The sequence below is a fragment of the Nesoenas mayeri genome (assembly GCF_963082525.1).
Source record: "Nesoenas mayeri genome assembly, chromosome: 17".
In the NCBI taxonomy this organism is placed as follows: domain Eukaryota; kingdom Metazoa; phylum Chordata; class Aves; order Columbiformes; family Columbidae; genus Nesoenas; species Nesoenas mayeri.
In genome coordinates, this window is record NC_137565.1 from 5,545,910 (window position 1) to 5,562,909 (window position 17,000).

The window sequence follows — 17,000 nt, forward strand, 5'->3', positions numbered from 1 at the left end:
CATCTCTGCAACAAATACCACTCCTCACTGACTCAAACTGCCTGCCTTGGGTGGGAGAAACACTCAGAAAATAGTTTCCAAGCAATCAGTGCCTGTCAATTCTCCAGGAACAGAACCCATAGGCAAGGGAACTAGAAAGCATCGCTTGCTTTTCCGTTATCACATTTTGTTGTTGTTGATGGCTAAAAAGTGCAAGGCAGGCATCTAATTCATAAAACCTACTCTGTAGTGTATGGAATCCACCGTGTGCTATGCCAGGTACACAATAAATATTAATCTTTAGTTTTTAGGCATCAAGAGTACATTATTTTAAGTACAGCTTATACTGAGTTGCATTCAGTTAGCTATTTGCTTGACACGGGACATTTTAAGCTGAAGAGCTGACCATGCAAGCACAACAGACTTAAGAAAAACCCTTCCTGCTAAACTTCAAACGACATCTGGATCAAATGCCTCTCAATACAGAAATAAAGTTTTTATGAGTGTGAGCAAAGAGCAGCAGGGACACAATTGGCGTAGGTTCAACCCAAAAGTTCCTGCAGTTTGACACATGACAGTGGCAGTGACGGTATGGTCAGCTTCCTATGCTTCAGGGTTGGATTTTTGTGAAAGAGAACTTGCTCGTATCATTCATTCTTTCAGCAGGTTTTCATGTCCCATCATTCCTGTGAGCTGGAGTTTGACCTGGTGACTTCTGGGGAGTGAGATCCTTTCCCAACCATCTCCTGTCCCCACTCCCTGTGGCTGGACTCCTGTAAGCCACGACCTTTTGTTTCGATGGGCAAGAAGCAGGAGGCCACGGCGGCCAGCAGGCAACATCCGCTGTAAACCACCAGTGTCAAATAGACGGAAGATTCCAACATCACCTGCAGAAAAAAAAACGCAGAAAAAATGAACTAGTGTCCCAGAAACAAACAGAAATATTAATGCGGTAGTAATTTTAATTGCAGTATTGGAAAAAATGTTTCACATGCACTGCTGCATGCTTGCTTTCCCCAGTGATGACACATAATTCAACACTGACAAAAAATCTGGATTACGAGTGCCGGCCAGCAGCCTGCTGCTTGGTCGTTTATCCTCTATCATAAGGCAAGAGGGAAATTCAGAGGTGAACAGGAACAGGTAACACAACCCTCCTCCAGCACCTCATGCACAGATCACCCTTGGTTTGGCTCTTGCAGAAAAGAAAAGCAGATTTTCTGTCACCATCGTGTGCCTTGTGCCTCAGGAGAAGGGTTTTACCTGCGCGATGAAGGGGGTTATGAGCGCTCCCACTCTGGCCATTCCGCTGCACGTTCCCAGGCCCAAAGCTCGCGTGGCTGTTGGATAAACCTGTGAACAAAGCATCTGCCCATTAACCCCAGTGGGAAGTCCTCTTCCCTCCAGTCTCCTAAATCAATGGAAACTAACAACTGTTACTACAGCAAGTTCTGTTAGATAATGGCAATGAGATCATCAACTCATATCTGGGGTAAGGTCCATTGCGAAGAGGCCATAAAAATGACTTTCCCACCACGTTCTCACTCCCCTTAAACATTCTCATTACAAAAACAACCTCCTTACCTCAGGAGTGTAAACATAAGCAGCCTGAAATCCTCCTGAAATAAAAGCTCTTGCAATGAAGAGCAGCACAGTAAGAACATTTCTGCGAGAATAAAAAGGAGAGCAGTGTTTGGGATTGTTCTGTACAGTGTGTTTGTTTAACTTGGAAGCAAGTGCAACAGAAATGCTAAATCGTTAGAACGATTTCTCTTTCTTCTTTTTTAATGAACCCGCTGCATTTTTTCTGGACTTTTAATATAATAATCATGCCAAATAACCTGCATTCCCAAAATCACATCAGGTTTCTAAGTGTATTCATTCTCACCGACAGCTGTGGCCTATTGACATGGTTTTTTTCAAAGAAAAGAGGGAGGCAGAGCCAGGGTTTGGTTGTGAAGCGCCGCCCTGGTACAGCCAGCCCGGGGAAATGCAGGTCATGAACAGCAGAGAGCAGCACATGAGCCAGTTACCGAGGCTCAGGACATCAGATCTGATTTAAAAATTGTCCAACAGTCACCTCCTACCTCCTCCTCTCCTGCTTCTTTTAGTTTCCTTCCAAAATCTGTTGAGAAAACCTAACACCATCCTTAATTCTTTCTCCAGTTGAGCATAACCATCTTGTGGCTTTTCAAACCACCTCTTCTACTTCTCCTGCCATAACCAAGACAGAACATGGATGAATCAGATACACCAGTCGTTCACCGTGTTTTACTTACCTTCCAACGCAGAGAAACAGCAGAAGACTGCAAAACGAGAAGACAAAAAAGGACAGGGCCATGGTTTTCTTGCGGCCTATCCGATCAATAATCCACAGTGTCACTAACACACCTGTATAAGGAGACAAGTTGGCTGTTGGGAACTGAGCAAAGGTGGAGGCAGCAGCTGGCTTGTACCATTTCACTGATTATTGCAGCAGTTACCAGTATGAATGCTAAAAACATCTGTCTTATGTCTCACTGGAATGTTTTTTGTTCAGCTTCTGACCATTGCTTCCTGATAATATTCCTACTGCCAGATTTAAGGGCTCTTTAGAACTTAGTATTTTCTTTCCATTGTGTTATTTATACGCTGTCATCCAATCATTTCTCACCTGCTCTTTGGTAAAGGAAACAGAACACGCTCTGTAAGTTTCATATTAAGTTTTCTCTCTTATGCAATTTTTCCAGATCTTTTTAAAAGCAGACATAGCAAGTGTAGGGATTCTTTGGGCATCAGAGTTGCCAGCGTCATATCCAAAGTATCCCTGTTATACTTTTTATTCCCACCTTAGTATGTCTCAGGATCGAAAAGGTCCTTTCAGCTATAGCATCGGTCCAAGAGCACATATTCTCTTTTCTTTCCACTGCACACTGACATCCTCCCCCAAACCACAGTTATGAAGGACAATCCTCCCAGTTAGCAGGGACTAAGCATATCTATCAGTTAGAGACTTACAACTTTTCATCTATTCAATAGCTTCTCTTTGAGCATTTGTCTCTGAAACTATAATCTAAGACAGTGAAAATAACTTCACCACTACCTCACAGAATTATTTCAAATAGATTAATACTGAGAGATCATCTTCTACATCTGAAGAAGCAATGGCTATTACATACTAAGGATCTCACTCCTCCTGTGTCAAACTGTTCACTGAAATCCACTGAAATGGACTGAAAATCGTGGCTGAGGCTGGACACAGAGCTTTAAGGAGCAAGTTCTCCATAGATTCACTCTATCCATGATCCTTTTAAAACAGTTCTGAAAAGTCATTTATGGGTAAAAGTTCAAGTGATTCTGCTCCTTTAATTTAATTGTCACTCTTCCTCTGAATGCCTAATATGTTGCTTGGACTGAATCCACACTCAGATGGACCATTAGAGCTTCCCAAAGCAATTACTGGTGATTTTATCTGTAGTGATCACACAGGCAGTGAGGAGAGCTACAGCGACTGTGTGCACTGCATTTATCACGTAGTCCAAGCAAGGAGCTCCAGTGCTGCAGGAAAGATGTTGGTTTTAGGCCAGAAATAAGAGCCAATTCCATTGCTCATATCAGAGCCCATCCCAGTCACACGGGGCCACTGATGCTTCTTTTTGCCACTCACCTGGGAATTCTGACAAGGTTGTCCAGAGCAGGTCAGTGTAGTCTTCCTCGGTCAGATATTCACAGGTCAGGCTGCACTTTGCTTTAACTTCTTTCCTTCTACTGGATACTATAGGAGGAAAAATAAAATAAAATAAAAATATATATTTTATATATATATGTGAAGAAATCTCTTCTCTGCCCACCTTCCTTTACTCCTGCAATATCTTTATCACTATTACTGCTGAAACAGATGGAAGGGATGTACTGAAAAGACGCTGCGGCACAGCGGGTAGGTTGTACCTAGGAGACACAGCTGAAACCAAGCAGTTTATAATCCTATTTGTGGCAGGATGTTTTAACCTCTGCAACCAGCACTACCAGAATGAAAACTTACACTTCCTTAGCAGCTGTACAGTCTTAGATATTTTTCAGTCCAGGGCTCATGACAGTGAACAGAATTAACATCAATAATTCAGTTTCTCCCTACATAAATTGGGATACTAATGCTTCATTTATACTTTGAGAAGACTGAATGATACCGTGTCTTTGTAAAAACAAGTATTTTTAAAGGCCACATGCTCCTTTGTGGAGGCTAACCAGAGTCAGAGCCCTCAAACAGCTCATACACTGTTGTAGAAGCTTGGGATCAGGTCTACTCCCAGTATCACCCATCCTCTTTCTATAACTTTCCAACTATCAGACAGTTTTCACAAATTACAAGTGTTCTGAATGCAATAATGCACCCCCTGGGGAATCACATTTTTCAAGCCTCTTCTTAATGTGGTCAAAGCACCTTTTATTTCTTTTTTTTACACAGAAATCTGCAACAAAAAGGGCAATGGATTCCCACCGTTATCTCTTTCTCAGCGGGTCTTCACATCTTGAGAACCTGGGAGCTCTGCAGCAGCAGCAGTTATCTCTATCTCAGAACTAATTAGGCCTGTCAGATCTGGGAACTTACATTTATTCAATCACTTTTTTCTCAAGAAGAACAGACACTGTTTCTAACAGGTCTCCCTTGAAGGTTGTCTTGCTGTTTTACATTTTGGGCTCAGAGCCACTGCAGGATCTCTCTGCATTGTGCAGGAGATGAGAAACAGTCTATCAAAAATGTTTAAAATATAATAAATAACCCTTTAAGTGGATGCCTTAAAATTCAGGCTGGCAGCCACTGTCCTTTTCAAACTAACAGCAGAAGAGGATCTAATAAAAGATATTCCACCACTTAACAGAGTATATTTAAAAAGAAAAGATGGACTAGTACTCACTGCTGCAGACGTCTCCTGCTTGGAAGAACTCTGTAGTTAATAAAACTAACCCATAATATGAAAAAGCATTGGAAAACCTGCAAGGAAGAAAATGAGAGAGGATGTCTCAGCTGGTCCAACTTATAGTAAACAAGATGAATCAAAACTGAACCCATTGTGTGAGGACTTCCACTAAGTGCTACCTCAAAGCTGTTTTCTATCAGCATTTACAAAATGAAAGGGCAATTAGACTGAGAATGCTAGGGATTGGGTGGTTTAATAAATTATAAATCAATACAGGTTGGGGTTGTGGTTTGGACTTTTTGGGGAGGAGGAAGTCGCTGTATTTTAGTGATAATATAAAATACCTCCATTAAAACCCATTTATAATTGCGCTGGCACTGAGTCACTTATATCTCCTCTTACCATATAAACCAGAGTAACAATGTGGTCCATCTAAAATGGGGTGTAAAAAGGTCCCTCATTTTCCCTCGGTCCTCCTGTTGGAAACAAGCAGAAGTCAGATGCTCAGGGCTCTCACTGCTCCGGGACAGAGTGGCAAGGGATAAAACAACATACAGTACTGCGGACTCTGCCTCAGGATGAGAAACTACTCCTCACTGTGAAAGAGGCATATATCACAATCTCTCATTTTTTTCATTACTGGTTGAGACATTAAAATTAAACTTAACATTGATTAATTGCTTAGAAAAATACACATGAATGTAGCACAGTTTAAACATACCCCACCCTATTAAAGTTCATGTTACCTATACATACCTGTCTGGAAATAATCAATTTTCCCAAAGGCATTGGAGCTCCGTTCTCCGTTGCTATCCGCTTTAACGTGGCAATTGCTTTTTCTTGATTTCCCGATAATACATCATACCTGGCACTTTCTGGCAGCCACTAGGAGAGCAAAGCAGAGCACATGCACAATGATGTCGAAAATACACCACCACACATTTCTCGGTGGGTCTACAGTGGGCAATCCCAGTGACTCCAGCAGACTGCGACCATAGGAAAGGATTACAGAAATAACCCTTAACAATTCACAGAAACATCTCTCTGTCAAATGTCAAACTCCTCGTTAGGCTCTCAGAAACTGCACAAACCCTATTTTCACCATCAAGTCAGAGCTTCACTCTAAAATCTTTCCTTTCTGCTGCCTTGCTTTTATTCTGGAGAACTGTCAGGCATTTTTGCAGGTTCTTTCCATTAGACCTTCTCAGTAGGAAAGGCAAAGCATCCAGGGCAGATAACAAGATGCTCTAGGCATTCCAAAATTTGCATTTTTAAGCTCCATTTAAAAACAAGCATGTTAGTACCTGTATAACTGGAGGTATTCCTGAAAACCCATGACGGTGACTAAGGAATAATAAGAGCAGCTAAACAACCTGACAAGGACATGTATCTTTGAGAAGACTGAGTGATTGACAAATATATTAGCTAATAGTGCCCTGGAGCTCAGGTTTAACTCATATATGTCTTATTTTAGAATCTGACCTGCACTATGCAGATTTTACCCCGGATTTGGGTGGATTTTTTATGTGGTCATTAGTGATAAAAGTTACGATTTTGGCCAAAAAATCCTAAAGAGCAACCAGGGAAATAACAACAGCTTTTAATACAATGTTGATTCCACTGAGCTTAGTTGAAACAAAGTCATTAAACTGGAGAGATTTCCAGGCCTGATCTGGTTTTGCAAAATTCCAGCCCACCATTGTCCTCCAGCAAATAGTCATATAAACACAGCTCACTGGAATATTTTCACTAGTACCTTGTTGAATCAACAGCATTTTTGTCATGATTTCAAATGTTTCAAAGAAGACACCAACAGAGAGCTCAAAACTGTCCCGATTTCCTTCGATCGGGTTACAGAATCAGGTAGAGAAGCGGTAGATGGATTCTTTGAAAGAATACCTACAAAGCACAGGACAGCGAAGAGCAAAAGCGGGAGGGCAGAAAGAATGAGAAGCCACCGCCAGCCAAGAGTGGGCATCACCAACACCGCGAGAAGGACCTCAAACACAGTCCCAATGGCCCAAAAAACCTGCCAAGGGGAAAAGAAACAGTCACAAACGAGAACAAGAGTGTTCTTGAGGCCTCTGGCTTTGTGACATTCCAAGACGGGCTCTCTTGGGACAGCTGGAGAGAGAAATGCCAGAGACAATTCAAATATGCACCACTGTATGGAAACAGAGTCCAGACATTTTAAGGGCATTTGTTTAAATGTTACACACACTAAAATGTTTAGTTCTGAAAATCTACCATTGACTTTCTCTAGGCACTCATCTTTAATATAGGTAGGTTCTCATACGGAATAGACTCACCGCATGGTGTTTCTTAAGCAAAAATAATATTAATATATCTGTTTATGAATATTATTCTCAGCTATCACCATGAGACTTATGGTATTTGTTTTCCTTACCAAAACCAAGCTACCAAAGCCACAGAATTTGGTCTGTAGCTGAAGAAGGAATTGTTACTTTTTTAGCAAATAATGGAGCTGGCATCCCCTTGCACATCCTGCCCATCCAGGATTATTCTCCTTTAGATTACAAATCCATTTAGCTCATTATTTAACGCTCAGTATATATTTCTAACCCAGGCCTGCTCAGAGGCAGCCAAACTGTGGCAGAACAAAAGTGACACAGAAAGGAGTAATTCATCTGCTGAACTCTATTTAAGAAAGATTAATCAACTGAATGCAGGACTAGCCAGCAGTTACCTTAGATCTGGCTTTGCACTGAGAAGCTGTTTCAGTTTGGTGAGGTTTTCCACAAGGATGCTCCTTCCAAGCTGATGCAGATAAGCAACAGTCCTGTTCTCTGACCCTTCAACCATCCATTAAAGGGCTGCAAATTTTGCCTCGAAGTATTTATAGGACAAAATTCTACTCTCTGTGACTTTGATACATTTGGATTGAATGCGGGGAGCTGAATTTAGCCCTGCATTTACTGAACAGTCCGTTCTCCACTACCCATTACTGAGTTATAGATTAATTTCACCATGAAATTAGGTGGCACTCAAATACCCCCCGTGCTAACAGCAGGAACTCTGGCAACACTGGATGCAAGGGAATTTGCAAAAAGGCAAATTTAGCAAGAGTGAAGCATCACCCCAGCACATTATGCTGCTTCTGGACTGAGCTACTTAGTACTGGTGTAGGGGGAAACGTCAGCTCCACACTCACTTGAGCAATCGAGATTCGCCTGCAGCTCTGTGTGAGACTTCTACTCAGTAGGATTGAAAGGATGGAAGCAACAGCAGAATTTCTCCCTCTAGGGAGCAGTATGCATAGCTACGCTGCTCACCTCTATTAATAAAATGCATTTTGCTCTGGCTTTCATTGGAAGGAATTCAGCATATAAGGTTACCCTGTGAAGAGTGAACATTGAGAAAAATGTCATGTTAGCACATCGAGAAAAATGCCACGTTAGCACAATGAGAAAGGTTCAGACATTTCATTTGCCTTTTATGAAAGTTGCCAAACCCATAGGAGTAACATAAAAATGCAAACCCGCTCCCAGCCCAGAGTCAGCAAGACTGGGGGTACTGGTTCAGACGCCCCTTTCTACATCAGAATAAACCCCCTTGACTTCATCGTTGCAATGAAGAACAGAATGTCTCTGTTCATGTGATTTTGTAACCCTGTAGTTGTTAGCTAAATGTAGCTGTTCTCGATGCATATGTGTTCACAACCCTGCTCTGCTCTGACACAGGGATTACATTTGTTATTTGCAGTGTGGTTCCCCAGTAATCAAGACAAACTCTTTCTGGGTAAAGTATCTCTCCAGGGCTTTACAGCTGGCTCAGAGAATTCCACATCAGTCTGCTCTGCCAGGTTTCAGTTCTCCAAGAGCCGAATACTTTCGAGGTCTGTTCCTGTTACTGGTATAAAATATTTTGCATGCTTTTCTTGTGGGAATTCAAAAAGAAATCATCTAACCCTGCAGAGTCTTTGTTTCATGGCTGTGCCAAAGAGCAGTGGTACAGCTCCTCTGTGAGTATTTCCTGAGGATGAATGCAGGGCCAGCAGCCAGCCAAGGCTCCCTCGTCTTCTTCAAACCGCCTGGTAAGACTTGTCGTTCTTTGCTCCTCCTCTGTTTGCATTTCATTGCCTCATCCTGCTTCTGTCGTTTGAACCCCTCAGGCTTTCTTTCATGTTCATGACAAAACTCCCACTAAGTTACCAAACGGTGGATTGATCTCTGAGTAGCTTCCCAGAACTTGGTTCATTGAAGTACCAAGTTGCACACAATATTATATTAAATCAGTGACTAAGAGAGGAAGTAAAATCACGTAATGAAATGTAGAGTGGTCCCCTACACATTTAAGCAGAAACCAGGAGCTGATCAATGCTGTACCGAACGGTTTCCTTAAGAGAATAGTCCATATCTTTGCAAGTCAGGATGCTGGCACTGTGAATGAATAGTCGTACTCAGATAATATCTCACAGAAAATTCCTGGAGGAGGCCACAGCTCCTCAGGTGCAGCTCCTCCATACGTATAGATAGAGGGATATCTGCTTTAGTCAGTTAATTGATTATTGCTGGATGCTTTCTTTTTAATAGCACCTTTCACAAAAATCTCTCTCTCATACCCATTATAGAATACACTACTTCAATTATAGAGATACCCACGTCATTCCATTGAAACTCAGCTGCTCATAGCCAAAGTTACGCAGCCTATTTATGGATATTAGGAAGGAGCTGCTTTTCCTGCTTCATACATATTTACTCCTCTGCCAAAGGAATCACTATTCTAGTTGGAACAAGAAACAGACTCAGCAGCAATGGAATCCACTCTGAGTTCTGTAAGCGGCTCGTCTTTGTCTCTAAGTCACGCAGCCTTTGTGCGTTATCCGCCCTGCCAAACGGCGCCAGCTGTGCTGTGGCTGTTCCACTGGGCTCTGCAGAACATCATTAGCGTGTTTGCAGGATGAGGCATTATTAACCCTGATGCTTTGACTTTTTTGTTCTCCCGCCTCTTTCCAGTTGTGCTCACTTGGAACCTCACGGCAGAGACTGCCTCACTGTTGGTCAATACACAGCAGGCTACGGGCTTTCGTGTTTTACATACACATTATGCATCTGTGCAGCTTCTGAAGGCGGGCAGGAGGGCAGTAAAAGAAAATTAATAATAATGTGACGTTCCGTCTCAGCTCTGAATCTTTTATAATATCTGGGAATGGTAATAGAAAAGATGGGATATTGACTTGCCTTGTGAAGAAGTCTAAGAGCCGTCAATCAAAGTTAGAGTCTGATTAGTCCAAAATAGCACCTCCATGGGGCAAAATATCCATTATTAATAAGGATAAAAGACTACACAGAGAGAATCGTTATATTCTTCCCTTTACATTTATAATTAAAAGCTTACAGCAGAGTTATTTATTCCAGGTGAAAATCTAGAGATCCTCCTCTTCAGTGAATGGAATGACATGATAACAGAGAAATATCCCAACGCTGCCTTCTTCTTAGAAATGTGTCTGAGCCACCAAGATATCTTCAGTGCTCCAGGTCTGAGCTGTGTGGTTTTGGTATTCTAACTTGGGTTGAGACGTGAAAGTTTAGGCTCTGACTGAACAATAATCTGCAGTTCTACAAACACCAGGAGTCAGAGCTCAGCTCTACCTCTAAATTCTCATGTTTACATCATGACTGTCTTGCAACAAGACCGTGTTGTCCCTTATAGACTCTGCCAACACAATCTAGCAACGCAGCGTTTAGGCACATCTACAAAATGCTGTCTGTTGTGGTTTATCCACTTCAGTGGGACAACTGAACAGAGGCATGTCTTCAATTTAACATAAGCATTTTTTAAAAGTAAACAGAAAAGAGAAAGCTTGGACTTGTGAATATTTACTTACGACTGAGGCACTCCTCCGATCCCAAAGCCCACCAGGCCCCTCAGCACCAAGATCCAGCTGTACACTGGTGCAAAACCACTCAGGATCCCATAATAGAGCGTCCACAACACGCTGATCTTCAGGCCCTGTATTGAACAAACAAGCACCAGGAAAAGAGTTTCCGCTGTAATACAAATTAACAAAATGTAAAGTAGAGCTTCAATTTCCTTTTTTTTTTTTTCATGAGAGGTCAATTCTGGCTCTGCTTAATTCCACTTAATATATGTGGACTATGACATTTGTGAACATCATGCACTGAAACATCCACACTGTAGAAATATTAGAATATATTCTAGTAGGAGCTGCAGACTTACTGTTTTCCTCCCGTACTGATCTGAAATGTTTCCCCAGAGAGTGGAGCTGGACATCATTCCCACAAACACCACCTGTGAAACACCAGAAAAATGTCTTCCCCTTACCAAGAAGACAAGTGAAGATTTCCGTGTGACAGCAAAGAGGGAACAACTTCACAGTGAAAGCAGAAAAACTCAGCTCTAGCAATAGAGCGAAATGTCCAGGTGTCCTGGGTATAGTCCCTTTGCACTAGAGACTGTTAAAAACAGCTACTCATATAGTGGGATTTTTCAAAAGTCACTAACTTCACTTCCATTGACTTGACGTGATTTTAACTGATTTAAATCTACCGAGCATTTTGACCAATTTACACAACACCGCAAATAGCATCAAAAGCTAAAGGGAAAAAGAAACACAGGAGTTGAAGTGCATGCCCTACAACAGTGACATATGCTGAGAAAAGGGTCCCAAAACGAGTTTTCTTATCCCAAAGGCATTGCCTGTTTCCAACATCACATCACAGCACCACACTTAGAGGTGGGATTAGAAGAGCTCTGCTTGCAAAGATCACTGGATGATCCACCTCGAGAAGCGGCTGCTTGCTCTCTCAGCTCCCAGTCTATGTACAAGCATGATTAAATGTGGTGAGAGATAAAGATTTTCCAGAAAGACAGTAAAAAATTACCAATCCTTTTTTTGCAATTAGTCAAATAGTTTGAATTTTAGGATGAGTCTGAGTCAATTCATATATTTCCCTGGAAATTACATGAAACTTTTAAGCTGAAATTTGCACAATTTCCTCAGTTTTCACTGAATTCCATTTCTTCAAGCTCTGGCTTTTAAAAAAGGCTCCTATATTCTTCCGAGCCAAAGGTAATCTGCAGATTTAACTTTGGGATATAAAGCATAATGTCTGAATAACAACAAGTGGAAAAACCTTATAGAATACAGGATCTGTTGGTTATTTTTCCTACCGATGTGAGCAATGCAACCTGCCAGCTTGGTAATCGCCACTCACAATGAAGCTGAGGAGCTAGGATACTTAAAATCATCATTTCCATAGCATCTGCCATCTAGAAGGGTAGAAAAGAAACAAAAATAAACAACCGCCTGAAAATCACTGAGATGCTCTAACTGGTGATCATGCAGTTGACCTTGATAACAATTACTTGCCCATGCTAATCCAGTAATAACAGACAGCTTCCACTGGAACTTTCCAAATCCAATGGCTTCCACCGCATCTTCCACCATGAAAGTATCTGGAAAGAAAACAATTCTAGTGCAGAAGCGTATTCCCTTCCTAGTAAGAGCCACCCCTTGAGACCGCATTTTCTGTGAATGCAATTACTGATTAACTGGGTCACCTATTGAGATCTGAAATATATAACAGGGATCTACTTAGCTCCTACTCAGGAAAATCTCTACGTTCTTCAGGAACTGTGCTAAAGCCAAAATAATTCTAAATATTCCTAGAATATTTTCCCCACGGAGAAGTAAATCAGTGTAGCACCAATGACTCCAAGGCAAGTTCAACCTGTTACTCCTGGGAGTGACTCCAGCAGCCACTGAATTGCAGCTGCCTCTGGTGAGAAGTGCACGAGCTGTTCAACAGCACAAAGCGAGTGATGGGACGTGCAGAAGAATATTTATTGCATGGAGAGTAATTATTTGAATCAAAAATTTGTCCGAGACACATGTATCTTAACACAGATTTTGTTTAAAGTCCTGATGGTTCTTGTTTGCCGCACATTGTAATGACCCCATTATTTCGTTCTATCTGAAGAAGCTGATATCTCTCAACTTCCTTTGCTCAAATACAAAATGAAATATACCACAAAAAGCACACATTGATATTCAAGCTGTTTAAATCAATTTAAGTCTTAAGGTTTTAACACTTCTAGCAGTTTAAAAAGTACATTTGCCACAGAAAAGCTTAATCTAGTTAGGAGGTGGACACCCCTACAAAGCAAAAGACAAAAACACAAACCAAAAGGAAACCATCCAAAATCCGACTGATAAAACAGAGACGTCACAAGGCCTCAGTGTGTGACTTGAACCCAGGCATTTGATGTGATGGCACTAGCGCTCAGCACATTGGGGTGTTGCATCACTTGCACTTTTTTGGGTGATATGCCAACTGAAATTCTACATTTATCTGCAGACTTGCACTGATGCACTTTTTCCTTCTTTTACCCAGCGATTTTTAACTTCTCTGAGAGCAGCGTATTCAACCTGGTTGCAACACCACCGAAATGAAGAGGCCAAAACTTTCTCCTGATGGGAAAACAAGAAACCTACTACTCACCATCAGTTGGGTTGGCAAATTCTTTTGGCACTGCAGCTCCATCCTCCAGCTCGACAGGCTCCAGCTCTGTCCGAACACCCTCAATCTGAATTTCGTGTTCTCCTGAAATGACATCCTCATCTGACCTGGAACTTTCCCCGGTGCGGCGAAACTTGACCACCCTAAGAATACAGAAAAGGGAATTAATATTTTGGTGGATCTTTTCCAGGTTGAAGCTCTGCTTACTCTTCAAGTCCTCTTTGGGCAAACAGCAGCCAGGTTTCTCCACATCCTCCTGTTCTTCTAGGAAAAACCCAAAATAAACTTTCCACGTTGCTTTCTTAAGAGTGATTTGTATCTTAGCAGACACCGAAGTCCTGAAATTTGTCAGATTTGTAAACATTGTTCAGTGAAGTAGGATTGATAACATAATTCAGTGAATTTATTTATTTTTTTCCCCATCACAGTGATGATTCTGTGACTATAGATATGATTGCTTTCATCTCGTCTTAAACAGAAGTATTTACTATTTATGATTAATTAAATAACCCATATTTTAAGAAACTACTTGATTTCCCATACTGGGTTCATCTGTACATTTTTTGACTCTCTCAGGTAATGGGGTGGGACAGAACAAGAAAGTGAATCAAAGGATATGTCCTTTTTCCTCAGGTTCAAGCCAGGACTGCAGAGGGTACCTGCCTGCCCCGTACAGCCCCGGCACGTCAGACGATGATGGTCACGAGTCTCATGCTCGCAACTCTCTGTATTTTATATCATTCATGGCACTAGCTGAGAAAAAATGGTCTCATCTCTGCAGCAAGGCCACAGAGAGAACAAGATATAAAACTGAACTTCGTTAAATTGACACTACTTCCACATTTCAGTTACCGGGATTTTGTGCAATGCTTCATGTACATAGAGAAGCTCCATTTTCCATCCATTAAGTTTCCCGCGAGCAACAATTTTGAACAAGATCTACCGTCTTTACCGACTCCTCCAGCTTCTTTCACTTTACCTGCAACATCAGTGTAACTTTTTCACCTTGGCAACTGATAATTTCTTGGATTTCTGTGAAACAGTTATTTGGAATTAGTTCAAATTAGTCTTGCTACTACCTCTTGTGACTTCCAACACCTGAACATTTTAATTCTACAATGAAGATTAGCAGAGGGCCTCTTGAGCTGCAGTTTAAGACTCTGGTTTAAGGGTCAGCAGAACAAAACCATCGGCACCCTTGCCAGCTGCAGCTGCAGCAAACTGCAGGGAGCGCCCGACATTTCTAAGGGTGAACTGAAAGACTTCTCACATTTGGCAAGACCTCAACTCTTATTTTCTCTGACAAGTGCTGCTGATGTAACCTGGAGAGAGGCAGAAGTACAGGGACCATTCTGCAAGGTTATTCCTCAGCTGTTTTGCAGACTGTTGAGATGTTTGGGGATGATTTTTTCAGGTAAACAGGGCATTCCAGGCTCCGTATGGGGCAAATGTTCCTTGTACTGCAACTGGAATCTGCAGCTGGAAACTGGAAGCTTTTCTCTGGCCTTTCTGTTTTGGCAAACAAACAGGAGAGTCACAAATTTTGTTTTCTAAGATAACATTTGAAGATCTGAAGCACAACAACACAGAACAAACCCCAGGCCCCTCTGAAACGGCTGCAGTGAAACTGGGGTTTATCCCACAGTCTGATTTGGGGTATGCAGAGAATCCTTCACTCAGCTCTAAGAGAAGACAAACAGAACAACAAAACTCAGGTTCAGGTTCATATTTAGTTCCATTACATTCTCTTAATCTGGTTCTTTTTAACCTATCTTGGTTTGAATTTTCCTTTGCTGACTGTATAGGACAAACACAAATAATTATTACTCTTGCATTGAAATTGTCACTGAAGATTTGATCCTCATAGGACCTACAAAATATTAACATATACTCTCAGCAAGCACTGAAATTTGTATGCCCAATAGATGACTTTTTATTACAAAGGGTAATTGATACCAAAGTACCATTCACTTCTTAGTTGCAAAAGCTTTAGAGGCACACGGTTTAGCCACACAGGAAGTAAACTTTTATATTTGTATTTTTTTAAAGGAAGACTCTGGCTTTAACTTCAGTAGTGTGGTGCAAAGTTCATTGACGTATATGGGCAGCTCTTCCCCTGATTTCAGGAGGAAAAGGCAGTGACTGATCTGACAACTCTAAATACTTCAGTGGCATCTGAAAGCTACCTGGCCACATTCCCCACCACAGGAAATAAAATAATATGTTTATCACTTAGGAACCTATAAAACAAATTGACACAAATGAAGAAAAAACCACACAGTGATATTTACTGTTCCGTACTTGCAAAATTGTTCATGGCTGAGGCACCTCAGAGAGCTGCATTTGTCTGTAAGATCCCCCAGCACCAAATATGTCTAATTACACCTACATTGCAAGGTACCTTAGAACATTTTTCTGTGTTTTGTTTAATATATATATCTATATTTGGGAAAAAATGGCCTAATAAAATCATGTCTTATTTTACTTATTGACAAGCTGAATGCATCCAAACAAAGTATTTTAAAATAACCGGAGTTCACGTCCATTTTCACAATTTATTAGAAATGTTATGGGACAGTTCGCTCTGTCATTGGCACGAGCTTATTAATATTTAAGATCAACTTTAAGTGTGTATTCCCTACCCTGGGGAGTCAATGATTTATAAATAGGAATATGTTTCAATGCACCTGACAATGGAGCATGAGGAGAAATGCACTTGTTTTTAAATGGAACATTTTGCATTCATTAAAAGGAAATACTAGTGTTAAAAGGCAGCAAAGCTTTTATCACCTTTTTGCACAGATCCAGCGACCACATCCCGACAGCAAAGAGTTCCTCCCCAATACCAGCATTTACCTTGTGCAGCAACGTTTCCTTCTCCAAAACATACAGTTTGCAAATATCGGCGGTACTCACTGCAAACACACCTTTGCAAAAAAAGGGTCCTGATCCGCAATGGGTTCGTGGCATGCGGGAGGAAGGGGAGGAAGACGCCTTCCCTAGCACAGCGTTATTTACAGATGCAATCCACCTTGCTAATGCAATAGTAACGCTTCCTCTCCAAAAAACCCTTTCGGCACTTCCTCGGTTTTATTCCACCCCTCCTTATTTCTACCACCATCAAGTTCATGCAAAAAAAAAAAGAAAATATTATATATATATATGGAGAGAGAGAGAGAGAGTGAATTTATGTAAGAAATGGAGCCGTGCGTGCCCCCAGGATGCTGAAGCCAGGCAGATGCACAAGGAAAATGGCCTGCGCTTCCCGGGCCTAGGACACTGCCCGGCATCCCCCCAAACCCGCGGCGTTCCCGAGCCCCCCGCGCCCCCGGCCGCGACTCACGGCAGCTGCCGGAGCTGGAACAAATCCTCCTCCATGGCCGCGCTGCGGCGGGGCCGCCGCTCGCATCGCTCCGCGCCGGGATGGCCGGGGGCGGGCGGGAGCGGCGGGGCTGGACAGCGCCGGGGCCCGGGCAGCGCCGGGAGCGGGCGGAACGGACGGAACGAACGGAACGGAGCGGGGCGGAACGGAACGGCTCTGCTAGGCACGGCTCGGCTTGGCTCAGCTCGGCTCTTTTAGGCACAGGTCGGCTTGACTATTAGGCACAGCTTGGCTCAG

At 42.1% G+C, this 17,000-nt stretch overlaps 1 protein-coding gene across 1 annotated transcript; it reads right to left on the reverse strand.

Annotated features, from left to right (window-relative positions):
- Window positions 1–659: 659 nt before the first annotated feature.
- Window positions 660–17,000, reverse strand: SVOP (SV2 related protein; the record flags this gene model as incomplete). The annotated part of the gene is made up of 16 exons (XM_080355549.1): window positions 16,725–17,000; window positions 13,364–13,524; window positions 12,232–12,317; window positions 12,033–12,131; window positions 11,079–11,150; window positions 10,726–10,850; window positions 8,171–8,234; window positions 6,781–6,906; window positions 5,634–5,762; window positions 5,280–5,353; window positions 4,875–4,951; window positions 3,626–3,733; window positions 2,259–2,370; window positions 1,564–1,645; window positions 1,243–1,332; window positions 660–866 (listed from the first exon to the last, which is right to left on the reverse strand). Exons 1-16 carry the CDS (start codon window positions 16,757–16,759, stop codon window positions 660–662), a joined length of 1,647 nt encoding a protein of 548 aa, XP_080211675.1. The 5' UTR covers window positions 16,760–17,000.